The 27,678-nt window shown below is 35.6% G+C and overlaps 1 protein-coding gene across 1 annotated transcript; it reads right to left on the bottom strand.

Annotated features, from left to right (window-relative positions):
* Positions 1-847: 847 nt before the first annotated feature.
* Smp_168660 (vesicle docking protein P115, putative) lies at positions 848-27,423 on the bottom strand (the record flags this gene model as incomplete). Its single annotated transcript, XM_018790949.1, has 15 exons — positions 848-1,776; positions 3,803-3,943; positions 6,085-6,116; positions 7,690-7,977; positions 8,879-9,060; positions 12,513-12,787; positions 20,827-21,035; positions 22,483-22,867; positions 23,676-23,987; positions 24,238-24,396; positions 26,877-26,983; positions 27,015-27,088; positions 27,131-27,195; positions 27,312-27,323; positions 27,358-27,423. 15 exons carry the CDS (start codon positions 27,421-27,423, stop codon positions 1,249-1,251), a joined length of 2,835 nt encoding a protein of 944 aa, XP_018645827.1. The 3' UTR covers positions 848-1,248.
* Positions 27,424-27,678: the final 255 nt, after the last annotated feature.

Here is a 27,678-nt window from a genome sequence, read left to right as displayed (position 1 = left end):
ACGAGCACACTGCGCTGCAGTTCGTTCTGTTCTATTTTACGGCTGCGAAATGTGGCCATTGAGAGTAGAAGATACTCGTAATTTACTAGTATTTGATCACAGATGCCTCAGAAATATTGCTCACATCTGCTGGGATCACCGGGTAAGTAATAGTGAGGTTAGACACAGGGTATTAGGGAATGATAGTAAATCAATTGATGAGGTTGTGGATCTTCATCGACTGAGATGGTTGGGCCACGCCTAAACACCGATTACCACAACGTGCGATGCCGACTAGTGTTGGGGATGGTTGGAGGAGAGTTAGGGGCGGCCAAACCAAAACATGGCATCAGTACTTGAAGTCACTAACTTCTATTCCGAGCCATGTTGGTAGATTCAGACTACTTGGTTGGGGTCCGCGTAACTATCGTAACCAATGGTTGGAGACTGTGTGACATGGCTTAAAATCTATCACAATGGTGTAGGTGTATACACTCCATGTCTTCCCTTAAACTGTCGGATTTAAATTGATTAATGTCTTTCTTTCTACCAACTAAATCTTTCGTCCTGTAATATATCCTTATACACAGTCTTTCTTTTACATATTACTACCATTGAAGTAACTACTTCGATAAATTTGGTGTTTATCTTGTTGTGTTAATGAGGTATGACAACTTGGACAGATGTATAATGTACCTCATCCTACGTTGCAGCTGGCTGACTGACTGATGGAATGTAGATATGCAGGAGAATAGAGCAACTAATTATTGAGTGTATAAAATCAGTAAAAACAGTCCTATTTTCAACGTTGACCCTGCCCTACAACTATCCACGTATAAATCAAATTTTTTTGAAAAAAAAATCATTTCTTTTCCTGAAAACAAACAACTTTTTTATATTAGAAAATATTGAGAAAAAGAAAAGAATTTAAAGATATGATAATTAGCACAACACAATATTTTTTTTTGGGGGGGGGGTTCATTTAGAAAAAAGGAAACATCTAACCTAAAATATCAAATGAAAGAAAAAAAGAAAATCGTATAAAAGAAAGTTAAACAAATTAACAATTAAATAAGGTAGATTGACGCATTTACATAGCGGAATGAATCAAATAAGAGAAATGTATGCATCATTTTGTTTACATATGTGGTGCATTAAAGAAATAGACAATTAAAACAATTTTTGTTTAATGTATAATGTTAGAATTCCTTAAATTTATCCTTTTCTCAATTAAAGTTTTATTATTATTATTATTATTATTATTATTTATCATTGAAATATTGTGGTATTTGTATATGAATTCAAATGATCATTATTGAATGAATTCGATGATATTATTGGATAATTATTAGTAGAATAAAATATTACTGAATTGGATGATTGTGAACATGGATAGTTTTGTGTTACAGCATTAAAATATCCCTGTGGATAGTAATATTGATTTGTTGTTGGTGTTGTTGTTGACATGATTACATTTTGTGCAGAATTAGTATGAGATAATAATGGAGGTGGTGATGTATGAAGTAAATTATTATTATTATTATTATTATTATCATTATTATTGTACACACAATATGATGATGGTGTTGAAGTACTTATTGAATTAGATGATAAAGTTAGTTCAGAAGTTGTAAATGAGAAATTTGCTGGACATTGTAATGTATCTAATGGAAGAGTTGATGGAATTGTTCGAAAGGTGGATAGTGATTGATTAGTATTTTCTTCACTTAATTGATTATGATGATTATCTGTAACTTGTGAATCAATGACATTACCTAATCCAATATCGTTTGGTATCTACCAAAAGAAATAATTTTGAAATACAACGATGAAATATATAACACAATAATTTGGCGTGTTTTTTTCTTGGAAAATGTAAAGGAAATTTGATATATTTTATGGCTTTGATAAATCAAAAATAACTAGAAAATGGACACACACAAAATACACCGTTGATTTCTTTCGTTCTTTTAATGTTGTTGTTAACATTGAAAATCATCAAGTACTGTTTTTAATTTAGATAATTACAAATAAAGACTCAATGTGCTTCAGTATTTTTTGATAATAACATTTCTATAACTCGGATTTGATGTCCTTCTCTACTAGAACGTCTAATTTGAACAAATTCACTCTACATGTAAAATCAATGATAATTTACTTGCCCCCCAATTCCCCTGGTACGGCCGAGAGTGGTGAGAGTCCGCTCTCCCTCTCGAAATGCTCTCACATGGCCACGTGCGTACAACCACCGCTTGGGAAGTCCTACTCACTGCTTTCTCATGACGGGGGTGTTGTTTACGAAATTGAGAGGATGAGAAGCGAATGTCCGGTGCTTTAACCGGGTTGGTGGACACGAAAAGTCCACCTGGGGGAGTTGGAAAACCCTGATTCCAAACCAATGGTGCACATGGGCTCCAGTATCCTGAAGGGATAAATGGAGTATGAAACAATTATTGGTCACCGATTACCATGGGACTGCATCTCTTTACGTTGTTCCACTACCTTGTGGATCAGACCTTTAGATCAAAGGCTCCGGGTGTGGCCCCCTAGGAAAACCACCTGCTTCGGTCTGGGTATCCGGGCAGTATCACAGGCCACACACAAATCAAGTGACTTGTGTGGCGCATATGTATTCGGTGCCTCTCGTACCAATATTTATGTGTTCAAATAAATAAATAATAAATAACAATTTATCAGACAAATTCAGTGATTTCAGAAATAATGTGATGGAGAAAAATGACGTAAAATCACCCGAACTTAGTACAAAGTTTCTAAGTGGATAATGGAACTTTTAAAGTTACTTAGTTGATTAGTCCCAGTAAAGTTAAACTAAGGGAATAACAAGTACACCAAAAAGCCCACTAATAAATGAAATGTGTCACAATAGAATGTTAGTTGGTTTATTGAATAAATTATATTCTCTGGACAGGAAAATAAAGCATTTGATAACCATCCATTGACTTAATCAAAACATAAATACTGCAATCAGAACTAAATTTAATGATACTAGACTAAAAGTAGGACAAACTGAATAATGAATGAAATTATTGTCTGTTATAACGGAACAAATAAGATGATGGAGAAGATTTTTAGCTCAGGTAGTTGATTTTGATGAAGTTTTGTTCTCTGAGCTGGACAGTTCGGTAGTGGACCTTTCGTTGTTCTTCTGAACAAAATCATCAGCACAAACTTCAGGTAGAAGTGAAGTGTTCGAATTCCTCTACATATGATTCACAGCTTGTTCTGTCGACCTCGATCTTGATTGGTTTTCATTGACCTTTAACCCATTGTTTTCTACCTCTTTGTTTTGATTTCATCTTCTTTTCGATTTGATTCTTCGTCTGATACTTGCACATGATTCTTCAGATTTGTCATGGCGCCATCATATATCGTCGCATATATTAATAAATGTAGACACACATTCAACTGGAAAAACAATGAGATCTTCGATAGAGTGGGGTGAATTTGAATTGATATTTAGGACTGCAATTGATCAAATAATTCAATCAGTGTGTAAAACGTAATATCAAGATTGAGATTTCACTCCACTCATTAAATTAAGTAAAACTATATACAACGACGTAGGCATCTTGTATTACATTTTACCCGCCATTGTTAAATAATCAAGAACAGGTGTAAGTACTCAGTTGGTTAGATCCAATTATGTACAACAAGCCTAGAATGTACCCAACCCGATCAGTCCATTATATTTGAAAGCAGAGTTCTATAACCACTAGCCCACCGCCTCACTACAGGAAGCGATAATAATAATAATAATAAATTTAACAGTAGATAAATCAATACTTCATCACTATCAACTTACATGACCTCCTAACTCTCTAACAAGTTTACACAATTTCATAATTTTCACATCTTGATCATTTAGAAGTAATAATAAATCTTCATGTTCACCACGTAGATTATCACGTTCTTTTTCAAGCATTGAACACTTCTGTTCTAAATTCTAGAAAATAATGGGATTTGAGGGCAAGGGGTTAGAGAAAAGAGAAAAGTATACGACACACATTGTGTAAAACAATGCTTTCATTAAAGGAAAAATCAATAACGACATTAACAATAATGAAAAACGTTAAATATTTATTAACGAACAATAACATAAATATGCTCAAAAACTATTTGGCAGCAAATTAGTTTCAGGTTAAATAGCATAACTGACTGGCTGATCAATAGATTCTCTTCAATGCATCATTGTAAAACAAAAAAAGGAATTGTATTTTTGAAGGGTAAATTAAAAAGAAAGAATAATACTAATAGTGTGATGTGTGCTACTGATGACGATAGATATAAGTACCATGTATCACCGATAGAAGGTAGAATGCCTGGAAGCAGAAGGTTGAGAAAATTGAAAAGAACGAGGACAGAGAATGATATGGAAACGAAGGAACGATAAAGTCTCAGATAATTGATGGACATTTTATAAATGAAGCGTTTACTGTATGGTTGTCAGATTTTACTAAGAAATTTCGTAATTTTGTATTCAAATACATTCAGTTATCTCCGTCTGTGTTTTCGATTACTACAAGAGGAACAGTTACAAATAATAACATCACAAATTGGGATTTTTAGAAATATATATATATATATATATACATTCAAAGTTCCAATTCTTATACTACACATTCTTAGTTAGATATTTGAATTTGTATAATTTCACTTCTGTTAGTGTCTCTCGTTAAAGTCGAAAAAATCTTACGGCAGTGATTATCTAATAATTCTTTACAAAACAATCTAATCACTTTACTTTTATGATTCATAAAGACAATGAAATAAAAATCAGTATTGTTTTATGCCAGATTTTAACGAGAAATAGCTTACTGCCATTGAAGCATTTACCTTTCAATTACCAGATTCAGATGCATTTTCCCTATGTCGCCCGAGTCAATAGGATTGTTACCACACATGAAACACATGTACTTGGTAAATATGTTTTAGGTACGTATCCTTATGTGTAAATGATTTCAAACGAAAGATTAACAAAGTAAATTCAGTTAGCAGGTTCTATATGAACCGAAATACACAGATAATAGACACCGTTCCTTATCTTCCCTGATGTTATTATTAGTAAGGAGAGTTATGGCGATCAAGACATTGTTTAGATGAAAGTGCAGAAAACAACCAAACAAAAAATGTGGTTAACAGTCACAAATTTGAAGACTGACTGTCTTTTTGAAACCTATTATATTTCATATAGGTTATCGGTGAATCATCCACAATATTATTATTAATGTGTTCGTTATAGAATTACAAAGATACTGATTATCAGAAGTGATAATAGCGGCGATTTATTAGGTAAAGAATGGTACACTATCAAAAACTTTCAGTTGGACAGTGTGATACTCTACAAATAACCATGAATGGAACAGAAGGAAATTAACAGTTACTAATAATTTGTAATAAGAGAAATTAGTGTGTGTATTTTGAATTACTCTTTCCATTTTTACACTAACGAATAATACATCCATACATTTTAAATGGCATCGTTTTGATAATAAAACAATAATAAGTAGCAGTAATACAACAATGTACAACAATAAATAAAACATTAAAAAAATGGTTTGTCATAAACAATTTTCCCTATTGATTGAGATTTATTTATCTACCTAATAAATCAACACATACAAAAAAAACAATTATTCAATAAATTAAAATTAATAACTAGGGATAATTATTTTACTACTATTATTATTACTATTGTAGTGAATGAAAACACTAGTTGGGGACAATCGAATGTATTTAAGCACAAATTACAGACTATCTCACTAAATTCTGATAACTATACAGCAAACAGTTAATTTGCAAAATAACCATCAATTGTCTCAATCTTCACTGTTCCTACTGTAAATATCAGTTCATCTTCTCTAGTTCCATTGTTCATGCATTTTCCTACCAATTGCGCTTCATTTCAGTTCTTTCCTTATCGATCTTCTGCCAAAATACATTCTATGTCTGACCATAGACATATACTACTTATATGGATATAAGTAGACCACACTACACTATTACTATTATTATTAACATAATTTTACAATAATTATTTATACCTCTTTTTAGAAATATTGATTTAAGTTAAAACTGACAGCTTACCTGAATAGTAATATTGTCAGTTATGGTTAACTCTAGAAAATAAAGCAGGAAATGTCGTAAAAATAACAATTATGTATATATATAAAAAAATGTTTAATTGACTAGAAAGATAGATACAAGGATAATAATTAAGATATTAAATAGTTATTTGACTGGGAAAAGTAAGGAATAAACAAGAAGTCATTAAAATCCGTACATAGTTAGCAATGAATAATATGCAACTTATAGATTATCTTATGCAGTCAGTCATCTTCAACGTAACAGCTGGCATGAATATTGATATGCTTGATGCTATTATGAGTTCACCTTACTTGGTAAAAGGAACGAATTCCAAAGCTACAATAACACGATAGGCCATTCTAATCTGTTGTCCCCGGCCCTGCTAACTAGATCAAGACGTCTTGATGAGGCGTACAGAATGTATTCTACAAGCCCCCACAAAATACGAGGTCACTAAGCATACAAATCAAGCTTATTTATGCAATGATAGAAACGCCCTTGGGAGAGCCACGAAATAGCGTACTGAAAAAATCCGCCAGCCAATGCCAGTTAAGGATTTCCGACTGAGAAATGTAAGCGTCTCTTGGCGCGAAAACATAAAATTCAAACTTTCAGAATAAAATTACAAAATTAGGACCTTTTCCAAGCTAGTTCTGGGGACCTAACGTCCTCAACAAATATGTATCTGTTCAAGTTGGCATATCTGACTATCGGCTTATAGAAAGAGGAAATTTACAGGATGAAAAGGAAAACAGACGGACTAATTTAAGCTCTAATGGACACCTAAACATAAGAAGCACAATTCATTTGTATTGACTTGAACAACCACATACAGTTAACGAGTCCTAAACAAAACGCACGTCCTGGATTCCACTGCTAGCCACCATATATATATATCACTGCTTATAAAAAGCACAGTTGGAAAGGAAGAAATCAAATAAAAAATGGTGAGTTATAAATGATAACTCAAGATCTAGATGAAGACAGGTAATGAATCCAATTGAAATATTACGACAAACAGCTAATAATTTCATATATTGATATTATGTATTGATCTCTTAACCTTAAGTATTTTTCTCAGATTACTCCAATCACGATCAACACATAGTGTTCTGAACGATAACACAGGTGGGGACAACCAATGTACTTTAATACAAAATTACAGAATATCTTGGTAAAATATTAAAACCATGCATTGAATACTTCATTTGTAAATTTCCATCATTTGTCCTTCACATTCTGTATGATCCTTCCTATTCTCGATTCCTTTCTATTTCCCTTTCTATTCTTTTCAACTTGATCTCAGCCTTCTGCTGTCAGGGTTTCCACTTCAAGTTGGTGTTACATACTACTTATATCTGTCAACACAATAAGTATACACAACAATAGTATGTCGAGGTAGACAGTACTTTGGGGTAATTCTGCATCATCTTAAATTAATTTAAGCTAATCTCACATTAATGAACGAGAAAAGTGATGAAAAATTTCTCGCATAAAAAAGCCAGCTGAACCAATGAAATATTAATGATCGGACCAAGTTATAACTATTTTGTAAAATAAAGAGGGAATTCATCTTGAAACCGTACATTGTTAATCCAGACTCACTTTGTAGTTCACCTTCATTGATCATATTATTCCGCTTTGTATCAGTTGGAGTATTACCATTAATTGTAGAACGACAAGTATTCAGCTCAGATTCTAATACACTTATACGATTACGCAACATCGCTATCTCATTCTCTTGTCTTGCCAACTTTTCATCATATTTTTGTTGACTTAATGTTGTAATTGTAGGATCAACAGGTTTACTATTTTGGTGATTGTTACCAAATGAAGTACAACTCCTAACTCCATTAATACTACTGTCCGACTGGAATGTATGCATTACTTCATCTAAATAAACAAATGAATAATTAATCAATAAAAGGGGTATCATATGCATGACTTTTATGTAGTTCAGAAAAGCTTCTTAACTAAATTTATTCACAATTTAGGTCTAGCTGTATATAACAAAGGTTATTAACAAAAATCAGGAAAGCATATTAACCGGGTGAAGTGTAACTGGCAGTAAAACGTATTACAATGAAAGTGATAAGACAATATTGATAGTGTTTTACATATTTTACTTACAATACTGTTTCACATGCAAAGAATTAAAAGATAAATTAAAAAATATATAATTTCCTATTTTGGAAGTTAGTAAAAAGACTATAAATATACTGAAATCTTCACCACGGCACAGACCAATCCACTTTGTGCACCAAAAGAAAGTGTGCTATCGACTTAACGGTCTAAGTATTCATTATTAAGCCAACTAGTCAGAAATTTAGGGTCAACTCTATGCTAAGTTAAGCTTGACGAGTCCAGTATTGTACCTGATCTTCAAACAATAATTATGGGATAAAGACTTGGTTATAAACATGTAATTGGCTACTGCTTTCTAAGATATTAATAAACAAACACCAAAAGACACGTTAATCAACCAAATGTTTTAATTTCAAATAAAACTTTGATAAATCACAACTAGGAATAGTATTTATTATTGGTTAGATACTACTGATCAATTCTCCTACTACTCATTACATTTGGGACCCAACATAAACAGTTCCTGTCCAATGATGAGTCTAAAAAAACTGATATTCATTAGTCAGTTTTTGTTTAAATAATCTACAGACCAAATTCACTAAAACATTTCTTCTATTTCATAAAATCGTTTAAACATTGAAACAAAATTGTCAATAGTGTAAATCATTACCGTAGTAAATGAATCACTAAGAAAATAATAAAGACTTACATTCTAATCGTTTGAATAAACGTGTGAATGTATAATCAAATATTAAATCATCAGTAGACTGAACAGATATTTGAGGTTTTTTTGTAGCTGTAATAAATGATTCAGCTTTGGATATTTGACTTAGACGTTCTAAAATCATATCTATGCCGATACGTTTCTCCAGGGCATTATATAATGTTGATCTAGAGTTTAAAGAGAAAAACAAAACGGATCAATAAGTTTAACAAACAAATGAATGATTGTATGATATTTTTTCTTCAAATACTCTTGAATTATCAACATTCTTTACAGTAAAACGTAAACTTGTTAATATTTAATCATATCAAAACATTTTTGTGTCTTAAACTCAGGACTATACCTATTGAGTGATAACTTATGGTACTATAGAGATAACAAAACAAGAGTATATGGAGTAGGTTTTAAACTTGAAACATAATGATTGAGAAAGGAGATTACCTAAACTATTAAGTTACAACTTCATCAGATTACGAACTTCAACTAATGATTTCATGGTTAAACCACTTCCCGGAACGAAACTCACAGTGAGTACGAAGTACGAAAGATCTCGATAGTTAGAGGTTTACAAACCACTGTCAGTATTACAAGAATACAAGTAAATCATTAACCATGTAAAAGTTCTTACAAAAAATGATAAGCTAGATCTATTCAACTGTGGAAATTAACAATACCAAACGAATTTTTGAACCAGTTCAATTGGGCAGGGCTTGAACGGGGAACTTAGTGGTTTCCAGTAGGTTGGTTGGACAACGCATTTGATTATGATACAAATCAACGAACTGAGAGTCTTAGTAATTAACATAAGAAGGTGGAATTCATATCAGACTGCAGGAAGAAAACTTTTCTTCGAAAAGATAAACTAAACTTAAATCTCATTTATTATTGATGTTGACAAATAAGTTCACTTTAAAAATGTTTATTAAGCTGAAAAAATAAGGTACTAAATTATTCAACAGTGAAAAAATCAATCAATTTCAAATTTATTTAAGCGGAATTAATGTAAACTCTACATTGGAAAATACGACAGTATGAGTACACTTATTTGAAAAACGAGGATAGTATAATTAACTATTAATTAAAACAACACCAAAACTATAGACAATAATAAGTAATAAAAACTTATGTAGAGTACAATTAGCTTTTATTCATTGTCTAATAAAAACATGATAGGTATAAATGTTTTTTCAAGATTTACGTCCACATTTAGGTAAAAAAGACTAGGGGTGAGAGCAAATCGTTTACTAAACGGTTGCACGAACACAAACACTTCAGACATGCGACATATAAAATATCAAAGTGTTTTTAGTTAACTAATAGTTCTTTTTTTTTAGAAAATACTACTTAGTTACACAATCAGCGGAGTTATCAACGTAACATTGTAAATGAAATTGGTACAACTGTGCATAGTTTTTTTCCCTAATGTGCTGCAATCACCATAGATCACTTTACTTGTTGTAGTCGGTCAAAATCCAAAATTGAAATCATTGAAAATCATTCAAGAAAATCCTTGTTCACGAAGGTAAGTTGATTTAAAAAACGCAGATATTCTAAAAGCAAAATATCTCAAATCATGAAACTCATATATTGTTAACGACCAATCGAATTCAGTCAATGTTGCCTGTTCGAAACATATAAAAAGAATATTGTTAACTTTCATTTCTATTAGTTTCATCTAACGGTTAGGATTACCAAAGGAAAATAAAGAGGTCACTAAATTAAACTGTGATACAAACCCAGAAATCTGAAAAACATTGCGAAAATTTATTCTTTAGGTTTGAACACTAGTAATTATTTCCCTAGGCATATATAAGAAATACCATCTATATTTCATGTCAGTATTATAGGTTTAGTTAGGAATTTAACTTTAAAAATCTTAGTACAAAGTGATATGTTTCCCTTAAATTATTTCGCCGTTGACCGCTTTTACTCATACTTCTAAGTAATTACAAGCGTCATACAGAATCTGATGACGAGTCGGATTTGATTTATTTGCTCATCAATGCTGTAGATAAACTGCATTATTATGTCATTCAAATGAATTAAGTTTTAAATTGTAGCTTGTTACAGTTTGGACTATTGCGAGATAATCCATGCAGTTGCTGTCCAACTGACTGACAAAGGCGTTTAAAAAACCAACATACCAGTTCATCAGTTCAATTTGTAATACATTTGTTATGCCCCGATAACAATAGTGAATGGTAACTTAGGGATCCATTTATGGACCAATATTATGCATATAATTCTTATCGTATATTTGCTAAATAATTAAACTACTCATATTCATGTTCCTTTCATTGTCAGCTTTATTTTGACCCTTGGACTATTATTGTACGATTTACCATTCCTGAGTTATACCCAGTCTATAAATTACTGCTCCCCTTATTCACAGCCACATTTGGCTAACTCTTGTACAAATGTTATTCTCTATTTTATCGGTACGTTGTGGTCAGTCTGTTTGGTATATAAACTCAGTATGTTTGAAATACAAGGATTCATATCACAGAGGCTGTTATTGGTGTTTTGGACTTAACTGGCTAGGCTAGGCAGAAGCAGGATCGATAAGCGCTCTAGACTGCTCGTACGGTTTTCGTGTGTCACTGTTCCAATCGATAACTGCTGCTCTCTGATTGGCGGTTTTATCACATCATACATTAACTAGGCATCAACTCGGCCACAAGTTATAACAACATTGTACACGAAATATTAATAAGAAAGGTATGAAATAACATACAGGAATAATCCAAAAAAGCATCAGTCTCGTCAAAAAGTCAAGAGTAAATATAAACAAGCTAGTGATACTGATCTTGGAGTACTTCATCTTAAGAGGCCGTAACTGAATGGTTTTATCGTTTGACTTTGCCTACGGGATTACAGGGCTGAAATTGTGTTGCACTTATCGACTTCCGAGCAGTCAAATGATGTTATTGGTTCTAATGATAGACATAATTCTTAAACTAATACACACTAATACACTAGTTTCTGAGATGCGTTTCCATTTTCTCATCTTTCAATGTATATTCTTACCGGTTACAAGCCGAACTCCAACCACAGGGGTTTCTGATGTTCTCACCAAAAATCAATGACTTCATGAGTAGATCCCATGTCTCTATCTAATTATTTTAACGCTTCTTCCAGCCTACTTCGACTGGGGAAACATATCAGAGTGTTTTGCGACTAAATACTTAAACTTCACAACCACTTTCGTCAATACAGGTTCACAACTGCTTCAACTAATTTCCTGTAAAACCCTAAGATATTGTATTAATTACACAGCAGTTTTTTGTGAACGTAGGGAACCTGTAAAATAAATACTTTCAATCAATACACTTAAAATTCTATTAACTATCCTAAAAACCAATAAAATTGGAAATTGACCAAGTTATTTTGTATACTTTAGTTTTACTAACAAACGTGCCAGTGATATAAATAAAATATTCATGTCAAGCTCTACCCCCTACAATCACGAAGTAAAACATTTACTAATCAAAACTCAAAAACTGTTACCTTCTTTTTGGTTAGACATTAAAACCTTGTATAAATAAGAAATTAGAAAAACTTAACACTGGTTAAAAAACGAGGAAATTCACATGACTAAACAATCACAACAAATAATTACTTTTCAAATCCATTGACATTCCCAGGATTGTACATTACACAAATGCAAACTAATAATGTAGTCAAACCGTGAACTAATGCTTCATTTTCGTCATTATCTACTGCACACGCTTCTGCAATAAGAGTCCATAAATACGAGCTACGATTCACTGATTCTGTCCGATCATTTCCTGTACTGGATGATGGATTTAAAAAACATCTTACTGCTTCAGAACAGTTTGTGAACCAAGTACATAATAATTGCAGTAAACCCATGCGAGTTTGAAAATGATTACACTGTTTTAATTTGATAAATAAAGAAAGAGAAACAAAATACGTTGAGAGTTAATTACACTACCCGGTTACGCGATCGAAATGAAGCAGCTAGATTCCAGCTTTTAAGCTACCGGGGTTAAAAGCAGAATTCTTTGATCAATACCACTTGAAAAATACGTCTTTTTCACGAGTGCGACATTTGAAATATTAGATCGCGTATGATAATACTATTTGTAATTTGTAAATTCAACAAGGCAATAGTTGACGCACTAGTTAGAGAAGTTTACATTAGTGGACTGATATCATATATTGAATCTCTCAAGTCCTAAATGAATACTAAGTTCAAATCTAATAACAATATTGCAATTATAAATAAAAGCAACTGTTACATTCACATTGAATTACATAATTTCTCAAATAGTTTCCTATCTTAGGTTAATAAATAGCTATAGTATATGAAGCGGAAAATTGATATAACAGTTTTATTACGTGAAACAGAATAATGACTGCGGTTTTATGACAATGTATATAAACTGAATATCAAATCTTATAAAAAAATAAAAACAAAAGTCATGTAAACATTTAGTTATATAGTTTCCTAAAACGCTTGTCGTCTTATACATAAGTAGCTACAGTAAGTGAAGCTGGAACTTCATCGGACAGACTTTCAATACAGAGAAGAGAGTAATAAATGAGGTTTTATGACAACGTAGATAGACGTAAGTAAAAATATCAACAAACCAGAATGTTATGACAACTTTCTCCGTATCGGCAAAAAATTGTCTAATTAGGAGAAATTGAGAAAAACTACACATAGGAGAGAGACAAAACATTTCCGCAGTTTTCTGACACCAATGGATACAGACCTCTGTTCTCTTGAAAAGGAACGTGTTTTGCTGTCCTGAATAGGCACACCTCACCGTTCTAAATAAGGCCAACACAATCCTCCATATTTGTGCTGATATTGCAAATGCTGTGATTAATGAAGCCAATTTATCAGAAGATTTGCGTAACAAAACACCATAAAACTCACGACACTTCAGGCTCCTCTATTTAGAAAATTTGTTAAAGTAAAGAATTAAAACGAACTAAAACAGTTGAACAAACAGTGAATAAGACGGTTACGGCACCAGGGAAGATGGAGACTTGATATATTTTCCCAATTGTAATTTAATTTTCTAAATCCTCAACTACGTTCACCAATTCGCAAAATCACACAGTTACTAGTCTATCTTCGTTAATAAATATATTGCTATAAGATAATCCTCAGCTAGAACTTATCACATATAATGCTTTTATCTTTACGAGCTGACTTTCAGATGCAGCAGTGCAAAGGACAACTCAGAGCAACTAAGCGATGAAGATATGGGAAAAAACGAACACAATAAATATTTGTACGTAGGATTTATATAAGTTGGAAAACTCATTACCATTAAGCCTATTTTTTTTAGTTTGACTTAATAAATGTTACACAACTAAAATCTTGACCGGCACAACTAGTAGTTTGAGTTGCCACAGATATCTATATTTTCCCATACCTACCCGGTGCCGCAAAACAACAACCTCGAGAAAACCAAGTGTTTTAAATCTTTATCAGCTGCTGACCAGATATTTTTAGTCCCATACTCTTTGATACATCCCCTATATATATTCCTCAGCACAAAGATATTCGGATTTTCACGTCGAACGGTTTTATGGTAATGTTTATAACCGAAACAAGTTTAACAATTACATCACACTAGCACTAAAGACTGATTTTTCGGAAAGTTGTACTCATATAAATGATTGTGGCAAATTAATGCCTGAGGCGGTTACGTCTGTTGGTATTCATCATAGATAATAACACAAAATCTTATCCAACATTGAGTAACATAAAGGTCCTTTTTCTAACTACTCAATCACTGGTCTACATGAAGAACTGCTAAATAACCTAAAACATGTAGAAGACATGGTTCTCTAAGTTGAAGATAATGAAAAATCTTTAGAATACCATAAAGAATAATGCAAGGATTTCGGAAAGTGCTTTTCAACTATACCTTAAATTCAAATGGAGCATCACATTAGCATGTAGTTCAGCCATCAACAGTGAAATAGTTAAGTATGTTTACCATAGTACAGCCATTACTTAAGTTGGCCTGCTATACTACTTTGTCCGGAACTTGTTAACAAAAGAAGGTAAGGTTGATATTATTGACAACTAGTCGGATTTCTAAGAATAAGTACGAAATTTCTTGTTAGAATCAGAGATTTTACATAACATAGCTCAAAATCGGTTGAGTGAAGCAAATTAACTCACTTTTTTTATCTTTTTGGTTTGTATTATCTTTTTCTAGCCCTTTCCTTTTAGATTTCTATTACTACTGATATTAAACCTGATATATTTTTTCATTTAACATACATATATATAAGTATCGATTGAAAGTAAGTTAACAAAGACCACTAGAAGTGTAAAAAAATATAAGAACTATTCAGAGGATTGATTTTCGATTAGATAATAAAATGATAGTATATTCAGTTATCCAGGTTACGATTTTCATCGTCATTCTATCTGAGTCCACTAGCATTCAACAACGTAAGGTATACACCCCTGCACATGAACACATAAAAAATGAGGTAGAACTAAGCAAAATGGAGAAAATGTAGATGCCCATTTTCTTCTTTGTTCGTCTGTTCCCATATTATTTGATAATAAAAAATAATAACAAAAAAGAATTTCAGGTACCATGCTATAAGTGAATTGAACAAGTTTAAAATAGATACAACTCCACTTCAGCTTCAGAACCATTGAAAACTAGAGAGCCCTGGGAGTAGAAGGAAGAATTATGACGCCTTAGGATGAAAGCTGAGATTCTTCGAAAGTCTCCGAAATCTCCGAAGGACAATTTAAGATGTGAGAACCAAGAGAGGAGCTGACATAGCTTTAGATCACCACCTGGTTGTGGCCAAGATGAGAATGAAGCTAAAAAAACAATGGACAACTGGACAAACAGCACTACAAAGGTTCAATACAGCCTACCTTCGAGATATTGACAAGCTCAATGAATTCAAGATAACTCTCAACAACAGGTTCCAAGCTTTACAGGGTCTACTGAAAGAACAAGAAACTACGATGGAGAATAACTGGAAATTGATCAAAGAAGCATTAACTTCGACATGTCAGAAGGTTCTGAGCTGCAAGAAGTATCATCGTAAGGAATGGATCTCTATGGGAATCCTGGACAAGATTGAAAAAATGAAGAACAAGAAGACAGCAATTAACAATAGTCGAACACGAGCAGAGAAAGTCAAGGCACAAGCAAACTAAGCAGAAGCAAACAAGCAAGTGAAGAAGAGCATTAAAGCCGACAAGCAAAAATACGTGGGAGAACTAGCAAGGAGGGAAGGAAATATCAAACAACTATATGATACAACGAAGAAACTAGCAGGGAGGTATAGTAAATCAGAGAGACCGTTCAAGGACAAGGAAGGAAAGACGACCATGGAGATTCAAGAATAGAGGAAAAGATGGGCAGAATACTTAGAGGAACTGCTGAATAGACCAGCCCCATTGAATTCATCGGATATCGAAGCAGAACACACAAACCTTCCCATAGATGTCACTCCACCAACGATCGAAGAAATCAAGATGGCCATAAGACAAATCAAGAATGGGAAAGCAGTAGGACCTGACAACATACCAGCTGAAGCACTGAAGTCAGACACTGAAATAACTGCAAACATGCTTCACCTTCTATTGAAGAAGATTTGGGAGGAAGAACAAGTGCTAACGGACCGGAAAGAAGGATACCTCATCAAGATACCAAAGAAAGGAGATCTGAGCAAGTGTGAGAATTACAGAGGCATCACGCTACTACGTTGTGACTAAGTGACACACTACTGTCACTACCAAGAAAAGTTTTCAACAGTGTTGCTGAACCGGTTGAAAGACTCAGTAGACTCCCAACTTCGAGACCAAACGGCTAGATTCCGCAAGTATCGGTCATGCACAGACCAAATCTCGACACTACGGATCATCGTGAAACAATTAGTTGAGTGGAACACATCACTATACATCAACTTCATTGACTATGAGAAGGCATTTGACAATGTGGACAGGAGAACATTACGGAAAATCCTTCGACCCTATGAAGTTCCTGAGGACATTGTCAACATCATTCAGAGCTCATACGATGGACTAAAGTACAAAGTCGTGCATGGAGGATAGCTGACAGATGCATTTGCAGTAAGGACCGGAGTCAGACAAGGCTGTCTACTCTCCCCCTTCCTCTTTCTTTTGGTGATTGAATGGATTATGAAAACCTCGACATCTGAAGGGAAGCACGGAATACAATGGACATCTCAGAATCAACTAGACGATTCGGACTTCACAGATCACCTATCCCTTCTATCTCATACACACGAATAAATGCAAATGAAGACAACTAGTGTGGCAGCAGCCTCTGCATCAATAGACCTCAACATACACAAAGGGAAAAGCAAGATCCTCAAATACGACACGGAGAACGACAACCCAATCACACTTGATGGAGAGACTCTGGAAGATGTGGGAACATTCACGTACCTGAGAAGCATCATCGATGAACAAGGAGGATCTGATACAGACGTAAAGGCGAGGATTGGCAAAGCAAGGACCGCATTCTTATAACTGAACAACGTATGAAACTCAAAACAACTGTCAGTCAATACCAAAGGGAGAATCTTCAATACGAAAGTCAAGACAGTCCTACTGTATGGAGCTGAAACGTGGAGAACTACTACAACTATCGTCAAGAAGGTACAAGTATTTATAAACAGTTGTCCACGCAAAATACTCAACATTCACTGGCCGGATACTATCAGCAACAGCGTTTTATGAGAGAGGACAAACCAGATTCCCACTGAAGAAGAAATTAGGAAAAGACGTTGAAAGTGGATAGGACATACATTGAGGAAATCAACAAACTGCGCCATGAGGCAAGCCCTAACAAGGAATCCGGAAAGGAAGTGGAAAAGAGGAAGGCCAAAGAACACATTACGCCGGGAAATAGAAGCAGGTGTGAAAAGGATGAATAACAACTGGAAAGAAGCGGGAAGGATTGCCGGGGACAGGGTTGGATGGAGAGTGATGGTGGGCGGCCTATGCTCCTCCACGAGAGGTAACGGGCGTAAGTAAGTCAGTCAGTATCCGGTGACCAACCTTTGCCATTTTTTCAATAGTTTGAATGTTGAAGTCAACTCGTGACGAGAACTATCTGTAGGTCGGACAATTTTCATAGATTATGTCTTAATGATATTAAACTTTTATGTTTCGAAATGATTATGGTAACTACAAATAGTCGAGAGATTTTTCTCACATGAACGGAAATCCATGTGACTAAACAGAATGGATGACTAATGAACTATAACAGTTCAGCGTTAACAATCCAAACGCAAATAAAAGAGAAAGGAGACTTGTAGAGAAGATGTGTTTCATAGAGACCACAAGAAGACTTTTCGTTACATTGAAGCTAACTAAACTATATCCCGACCGTTGCTGCTACCTTGACGTGGTGGTCGGGCTTGCCTATCGTGATGAAGCAATCGAGCTATGCTGGCTGGAACAATCGTTCCTCGAGGTCCTACCATGCCAGACAGGTCGGTTGAAGAGCGGTAAGACTAAAAGCAGCAATCCCAAGGTCCGAAGGCGAAGTCGTACTGCCGACTGTACAGAGGTGTGACAGCAGTAAGGTGTTTCCTTCAGACAACCAGCATGACAGCGATGCTGCCTTCCCACAAGGAGGGGTGGGGTTAGAAAAGGTCGACCCTAAAAATGCACACCTCGCCTTATCCCACGGATTTCCGTCTCCGGCGGTAAGGTCCTTTGAAGAACGGAGCTAACACTTCAAAAATCCCCCACAAAAAGGCCGTGCGTGACCGGCCTCAAGCAGTTGTCCCTTGGGCACTGCGGTCACGCTCCCAGGTCGTTCAGACCAACACTAATCCAACTTCTTTTTCAGGTCCCTCAAGAAATACCCTTCCACGGTGTGGGCAGCCGGGAAGTGATAAATGCCCTCATACCCGTAACAGCACACGAGACCAAGTTGGTCACTTTCAAATCCTTCCTACACCTCCTAACAACTCTCTTATCTCCACGACTAACCCTTCCCACGTCCTTTTATCACCTCGCATCGCTAGGGCAAACGATTCGTGTACACGGAACGTTATTCCTGGTCTCCTGAAACCTCGCTCTAAACTACATGTAGGAACTTTTAATGTCCGAACATTGCCAAATAGGACAACAGGCTTCCTTAGCTAGGACTCTAGAATCTTACACCATCGATGTATGCTGCGTCTCCGAAACGCGCATACAAGATCCGAGTAGTGTCATTCATTTGACCTCACCTAATCAAAATAAAGAACCATCTCGATACACGCTTCGTGTATCTGGAAGCCCTGATGCTGCTTCCCGTGGCCTCGCTGGAGTAGGTATAGCATTAAGTTTTAGGGCAGAACTAGCTCTTTTAGACTGGATCCCAGTAGACAGTCGTCTATGCGCTGTCCGACTAAACGGATCAGTAAGGACTCGGAAAGATAGGGAAACTCGTCGTTGTCTCTTCGTCATCTCTGCCTACTCTCCCACTGACTGCAGCTCAGACGATATAAAAGATGAGTTTTACAGGAAACTTTCTGACCTTCTCCGAAAAGCTAGACGTTCTGATGTAGTAATAGTGGCTGGTGACTTTAATGCTCAAGTAGGTAAACTAAGTGAAAGGGAAAGACACCTGGGAGGATCTTATGGTGTCGTGGCGAAAAGAACAGATAATGGCGACCGTCTGTTGCAGCTGTGCTCAGATAACCGCCTATTTCTTGCAAATACTAACTTTAAGCATAAGGAAAAACATCTTTTGACATGGCGACCCCCGAATTCGTCCCAACGTTGGACCCAATTAGATCACATCGCTATCAGCCACCGATGGAGGGGCTCGATAGAAGACTGTCGCTCATTCTGGGGCACATGTTTAGATTCAGATCATGCTCTAGTGCGAGCACGTATCTGTCTGCGACTTACTGGACGTAGGAAAGACACTGCAGGGAAGCCTCTAAGGGTTCTACTTAATGATAAGCAAGCTAGGAATATATTTCAGGAACAACTGGAAAAACAGTTAGACAGACATGTAAGTTGTGTCCACCCGGAAGCGGCGTGGTATGACATCCGAAAAGCTGTGGAAACAGCTGTGATATCCGCTAGTAAGGTAAGCCATAAGGTCAGGGAGAAACAATGGATCTCGGCAGCATCTACCGCCCTGATAGATGCTCGAAAACTCATCCCACCTGGCTCTGAACATAACGAAGAGCGGAGTCAGCTTAAGCGAAGGCTAATAAGCCTACGCAATGATCGTGAACAGTGGTGGGTAGCGAAAGCAAGAGAGATGGAAAAGGCAGCGGCAATAGGTAACAGCAGACAGCTGTTCAGACTTATTAAAGAAACCGGCATTAGGAACCCAACTATTAGCGAAACTATCTCAGACAAAGACGGGCATATCATTCATTCTCAATCCAGGAGATTGGATCGATGGGCAGAACACTTTAGGGATCAGTTCAACTGGCTTTCAGCCACACTTCAGTTACCCACGATCCCCAGTCGTCCTGAATGGCAAATTGAGGTAAGTCTATGAATCCGGTGTTCATCTTGTTGTGCTAACGAGGTATGGCAACTTGGACCGATGCATATATGTGCCTGGTCCTACGTTGTAGCTGACTGACTGACTGACTTTCTAGCTGAACTTTGATTTTGACAAGCATTTCCACTAAAAACTTAACTAACCCATACTAGTAAAAACATATTTGTTTAAGTTAATCTAGACTGATGTTTTAAAACTAACCCATCAACTCGTTACACTACATACTTAATCCAATTTAAAGTTATGAAGGGTTTTTTTAATGAACACGCATCTTGAATATCATGAGGAAGATGATTTCATAGATGGGAATGACAGTTCTCGAAAGTCAATTAAAACTATTAACTTTTGACTGCATCAAATCAAAATTCTAAAGAATTTCATTATACGATGAAATTTTAGGCTGAATTAACTGTTACTAACCTGTTGTTGCCACATAAAGCATTGATGAAAAAGGGTAACAGGTGGAGCTCCTTCTTTAGGAGATAAATGTACGCGTAAAAGTTCTTCTTTAAGCTGTACATTATCATGGATACAATGAAGGAGAGCTACTGAAGAAAACCAAGCTGATGAATCACTGGAAAACAATCCTCCACAAAGCAACTGACCAGCGCTAACACCAAGCTGTGGGACTGAAATCAAAACCAAATGACTACTTTTAAATGACAATGAGGATCAGTTAATATATATCAATAATAAAGTTAGACCTGATAAATTCAAATAAATTGAGTATTGGGTAAAATTTTAATAATAAAATAGCAATGAAAGTCTCCCATAAAACAACTAAAACTCTTCGAGATGCTTTAGTTCAAACCAAGCATGAAAAAATCCGAAGTGCTTTGGAAACCAGTAGTCATTTGATAAATATCCAATGATTCCGGTAAGCTTTATTTATTCATTTAAACACATAAATAATGGTACAGGGAAGCACCAGATACATATGCGCCACACAAATCTTATTTGATGAGTAAGAGGGCTGTGATACTGCCCAGGTGCCCAAACTGAAGCAGGGGGTTTTCTTAGGGGGCCACACCCCGAGCCTTTGACCTGAAGGTCTGATCCACAAGGCAGTGGAGCATCGTGAGGAGCAGTCCTATAATAGCCAGTGACCAACGATTGATTCATACGCCATTTGTTCCTTCAGTATACTGGAGCCTATGTGGAGCATTGGTTTGGAATCAGGGTTTTCCAACTCCCCTAGGTAGACTCGCCGTGTCCACCAACCCGATTAGTCAGTCAGTCAGCTACAACGTAGGACCAGGCACATATGTGCATCGGTCTAAGTTTCCATACCTCGTTAGCACAACAAGATCAAAACCGGATTCATAGAAATAGTTGATTTAGTGGTGGTAGTATATAAATTATAGGTTGTATATAAGGATATAGTATAGGAAGGAAGAAAGTTATGAAGCAATTTTATTCTTAAGGTTTAAGGGAAGATAAAGAGTGTATACACCTACGCCATTGTGATCGATTCTAAGCCATGTCACCTAGAGTCTCCAACCATTGGTTACGATAGTCACGCGGACCCCAACCAGGTAGTCTGCATCTGTCAGGGGGTTTTCTTAGAGGGCCACACCCGGAGCCTTTGACCCAAAGGTCTGATCCACAAGGCAGTGGAGCATCGTGAGGAGATGCAGTCCCATAATAGCCAGTGACCAACGATCGATTCATACCAACCCGGTTAAAGTGCCGGACATTCGCTTTCGTCCTCTCAACTTCGTAAACAACGCCCCTGCCACGAGAAGGCAGTGAGTAGGACTTCCCTGGCAGAGGCTATATACGCGTGGCCATGTGAGAGCATTTCGGGAGGAAGAGCGGACTCTACCCACTAACGGTCGGCATTTGGGGGATTTAAGAAATACTGGTGACTGACGAGTTATTGACTGTGGTTACCATTCTAGTAAGTCATTAATGCATATTGTCAATTTTTATCTACGACTTTATTGAATTGATATTTGAATTTAGTGATACAACCTAAATTTAAGTCAATAGCTTTGTCCTTTGAAGATAATTCATTGTATAGTTGACGATTTCATTTTAAGATAATTCAACATTTTAGCATTTAACTAAACATACCATCATTAGGTTTAGGCAGCAATGTCATCACAATTGCATTCTGTGCCTGATGATTGGAAGCAAGATAACATTGAAAGCAGTATAGCGCAGCTACACGCACAACTACAGATTGATGTTTATTTAACATGGATACGAGAAGCACATTCACAGCAGATTGAGGAGGTTCTGAAGGTGTAACTAAATTTGCTAAATATTCTTGATTTCTTGGGCATCCGCGTATTGAGTCTGCTAAAGCATAGATTGATTTTGTCAGGACGTCTGCCGGAACACCACTGACCATGACAATATTACACAATTTTTCTAGAAGACCACAATCATAAACCACATTCTGGCAGTTTCGCGTTAATTGAGCTTTATTACAAGGTGCTACCAAGGTTTGAACAACCTATTTTCAAATACAAATAGATTACCATCATAAAACTAACTTATAACGTACAAAAACAAAAACAAGTAAATGTTTGATGAAACAAACAACACTTTATTACCAAAGTATACTAGAAACGAAGTAACTGAAAATATGCGTTACCTGCTGCGGAATAACACACTGATTCGAAAATGTTTCTTAAATCTTAGATAATGAAATAAAATCTAAATCCTGGGACCTTATTCTTTTGCACATAACTGGTAACGAACTATGATCGTTGAATAGTGTAAGGAGTGAATTTAAAAGCTCACTTATATATGTTATGGCTAAAAGATGAGTACATAAACCTGTAATCTGCAAATGAATCATTAGTACAAAATGATCTTTATCAAGCAGAAGTTGATGGACCAGCACTATTAAACCACAAATTTTAATGAATCTCCACTAATCTATTGAAACAAATACGCTGTAAATAGAATTGTCAAGATAATTTCAAAAGGGGGAAATATTATCTTACGAAGTTTTACAGAAGCATCTTATAAGCCACCAGAAAAAAAAAGACATACGTACACCCCAAAAAGGACAAATAAATTGTATGCACCTAGTGAGATAGCAATCAGTTAACCTTCGTACTGTAAATAAGAAACACTACATTTGCGAAGGTACTCCAATATAAAAGTAATAAGTTGTTCTATAAATATTGATGTGTTGAAAATTGTCAGCCACTTATGTACGAATGTGTTGAAAATTTCGAAGAAATATTAGCAGTGAAAGCGGTATAAAACTGAATAATTTAACAACTGAAAAACAAAAATACAACAACACTTACCTGCATAGCTACCTCCGCATTGACAACTTTCTGTGCAGACCAAAGTTGTGGCTGTGTACTATCAGTAGAATACAAGTCAAATAAAAGTGAAAGACGCTGAATAAAATTCCCTTCTACAAACAAGACTTGATTAGATGGATTACCGTCTAACAATTGAAGTAATAAACGAAGACAATCTTCTACAACCACACTACCATCACACAGACCTTCAGAATATATGATTTTCAGTAACCAATCGAAAGCATTTTCAAAGGCTACTATTTTTTGGATGTTTGCATTTGCCTTGGTGAGTTCTGTTAGAAGAAGTATAACCTGTAATAAAACAAAACTTCGAAATGTGAATAAACATGTTTTAAATGACAATGATGATAAAGTTTAAAGAATATAGTCTAGTAGGATTACACCTCCTTAAAGTATGAGACCAAAACAATTCTTTTAAAGTCTTAAAAATCCCAAGTATAAAAAAGTGACCGATACATGTAAAAAAAAACTAGAATCCATTTAATGAAGGGGATCGAACAGGTGGGCATTATCTTTCATCATAGTTTACTGTAAAACTTACATCATTCCGTAAGACTTCATGCGTGTCTGAAAGTATATCCACAAGTTTTGAAACTCCGGTACGACACTGAAGGACAGCATTTTGAGTATCTTTTAGACGATTGATAGAAAGCACTGTAAGCAACCGCATAGCGTTCCGTCGAATAAAACTTTCAGGTGCCTGGTAATAAAAACAGTGTAAATAACCATATCAAACAATCTAATTAGAAGTATTGATGAAGGTGACTTTTACGATCATGAAACAAAACATTAGGGTACTTCATTTGACAAAATATTGTAAAAAGAACCATGATGTATCAAAACTAATTAATTTCAAGATTTAGTTATTCTTGGCCTTTCGTTAACAAGCCACCGATGAGAGTACGCCTGTATAGAAATAAATGTATTTGTTAGTACAAAGGAATATTTTCATGTATGGAAGGTCAACTAGATTTCCATATCCCAAAAATGTTTACATTTTTCCTCGCATCAAGCTACACAGATTCTGATACCAGGTTTCTTCTCAGTCATCAAAAAAAAAAAACGAGTAATTGGATAGGAAGTACACAGTCTTTTTTTCGCTAGAATGAGAATCCCGGTAAAACTGAAACTCGTAGAAAAAAATGACGTTTATTCCTGACAAAAGAGGACCTAAGTCCACTGGTAGTTTGAAGGAACAGAAATGTAGCTGTATGCTCAGTCTTTTCTGTTACCGGCAATTTCATCTACTTGTGTTAATAGGGTATAGTGACTTGAACCGATGTGCACATATGCCAGGTTTTACGCTACGCTTGACTGACTAGTGCCTTAATTCTACCAGAAGTACACTGGGTAGCGTTTCCAGTATGCCAAAAAATCTTTATAAGGCATTTATTCCAATCCAAAAGACAAGGTTGCTCGTATATCCAATAAATAGGACGGCATGAGAGTCATGAATTCCACTGCTAGCTACAATCTAAATATGATAAGAATCTAAGGCAGTCATTTTGTACAGAAAAATATGTAGATTGTAGCCTTGCAATATAAGGTAATATTCAGGATTTTGATGAAGCGTGATAATGGAATCATCATATTCCCGAAATCAGAGAAACATGAGTTATTCCATATTAGTGGGTTCGTTTAGTGTTTTGGGTAGTTTGTATAGCATATAATTATTAACCACTTTAGATGTACTCGTCACCAAACTCAAAGCCATATAATGTTTAGCTCTTTAAATGTGGGAAAAACTGTCAGTTTGTGATACCTCACTCAGCTTCTTGACTTGGCCACTATCCCAATTATTGGGATTGATTAAAGTAATATTTGGTTTTAGTGTATAAAACAGTTTCCATAAGTGGAGATTACTTTCAGAAGACAGCTTCATTCAAATTTTTATTGTTAATTGACCATGGAACAAGGCTTGTTATAATGGAATGAAATGAGATAGTTGAACTTGAAAGCATTCAACATTTCCTAACCGAGCTATCAACCTTACCAACCCTCGATAATATTGGATTTTAGGGCTGGTAGTTCGAATATGCTGCAACACCCTGTCTCTGGATACAAATTACCTTCACTTTACAGCAAACGGCTTTCGCAGTCCATACGTTAACTCTGGAATTTTAAAACCAACAGGTCAATTCACATTAATATATAGAAAAGTCTCCCCAAATTAAATGAGTATTTGACGGTTTTAAGGAACTCACATAAAAATGCTTATGAACCAGATGTCCATCAAAGGCTAAAATGACCATAATAGCAAACACATTTAAAGGAACTTCATCTTCATTTCGCCGTCCAGAATTAATCCCCAAAGCTTACTTAATACTGATACCGCTGAATTCAAACCTCACTACTTTACGATCTCTAATGTAGGACACATGTGAACGAATCCCAAAAACATTTAGTTACATTAAGTTAGTCAACCATAAATAAAGTAAGACCTGTAACAAACAAGCATCTATTTAAATTATTAAACGTCAGAACATTGATGTGACAACAGCTATATTCACAGTGATAGTAGAGTCTGTAATAATAAAAGAAGACTGAAACTAAAGAATATGGTTGAAAAGAAAGGACGAATTAGAGAAGTAAACACAAAATAACTATGAGACACTAGATCTAAAGGAAACGAAGGAATAAGTGCTCTTGTTCACTTTCCATATTGGTTTCAATTATCAACGACGACTTGGCAGATTTGACAAAAATATAATGGTTAGTGAGGCGACCAATTTCCAAAAGATGACAGATCAGGATCAAGTCAAAGGTGAAGTATGGTGAGCCAGCGAAACTAACTTAAAGATGGGCTGTAAGTAACACTAAAGTGACCTTGAGAATGCCCACCCCCTACTAGGACTGAATGAGGGCTATAAACCAGTTCGAGGGATAAGGACTTACAGTTAGTGGGTAGGGTTAAGAATTAGATTTATGGCTTCGACAACCAACTGACATCGACCAAAATGCCAAAACGCTATTTAGCCAAATGGATGAATTTCGTGCAAAAACCTAAGACCTGTAATCCTATATCTGATTGGTTCCTCCATAAACTATAGTCTCACCAACCCCATGGTTGCCCTAATTACTCTTCGACAAGTACTGTGAAATAATATAATATTTGTTCAGTGTCTATATGAGACTAGTGGCTTAGGAAAATGCAATGAAGCGATAATAGAGTCTACTTACATCTAACAGTGACAATAAAATCTGGTAATTTTCAGTGTTCTTCATATACATTTCCGTGAACTGTACACCCAGGTCAGTTGGTATATTGATTAACTCATGAGGTTCAACTACGGAACTTGAAAACTAGGAATAACAAACCTTGTTCACCTGCTTCATCGTTCATTACAGAATAAAGGCCTTCCAAAGCGTAGCATACACAATCTGAATCCTCCCTAAAGAGGGTGAGTTATAGGCACAAAACGCTCGTAACAAACCAATCAGTTTTCAAGACTGAAGAGAAGATAATCATTGCTTGAGTTCCAACCTCCAATCGGTACTTCTAAACATCTAGATATATAAAGATTAAAAAGGTTTGCTTGCCTTAGAAAGCGCTTTCAGGGCCCGTAGAGCATCCCTCTTGTCGTCAATTCTAGTTGAAGACTGGTAGCGATCTACAAGCTTATCCACCTTTGACCAGCATAAAAATCTTGCAAAAACGTACAATATCAGCTCCAACGACCTCGTCTGATTCTGTCGAACCACCTAAATATTTTCTGAATATTTCCATTGCTGATGAGCTGGAGAGAAGTAACGCGATAAAGGAAAAACCCGCGCAGACAGACTCAATAAGTCTTCAGTCTTCAGTAATAAGGATGAGGTCCATTGACCTATTTTAATCCTTGAAGTTTGTTACACTGTGAAAGTCCAACCGCGTCTTGAATATATCAACAGAAGGTGCTGATATTACGTGTTCTGGTAGAGAATTCCAGTAATTCACTACTCGGTGCGAGAAACAAAACTCCAGACGTAGACGATTTGATCT

Source organism: Schistosoma mansoni (assembly GCF_000237925.1).
Source record: "Schistosoma mansoni, WGS project CABG00000000 data, chromosome W unplaced supercontig 0231, strain Puerto Rico, whole genome shotgun sequence".
NCBI lineage: Eukaryota > Metazoa > Platyhelminthes > Trematoda > Strigeidida > Schistosomatidae > Schistosoma > Schistosoma mansoni.
The sequence above is the reverse complement of the archived record's forward strand: the minus strand, read 5'-3'. Positions and strand labels throughout refer to the sequence as shown.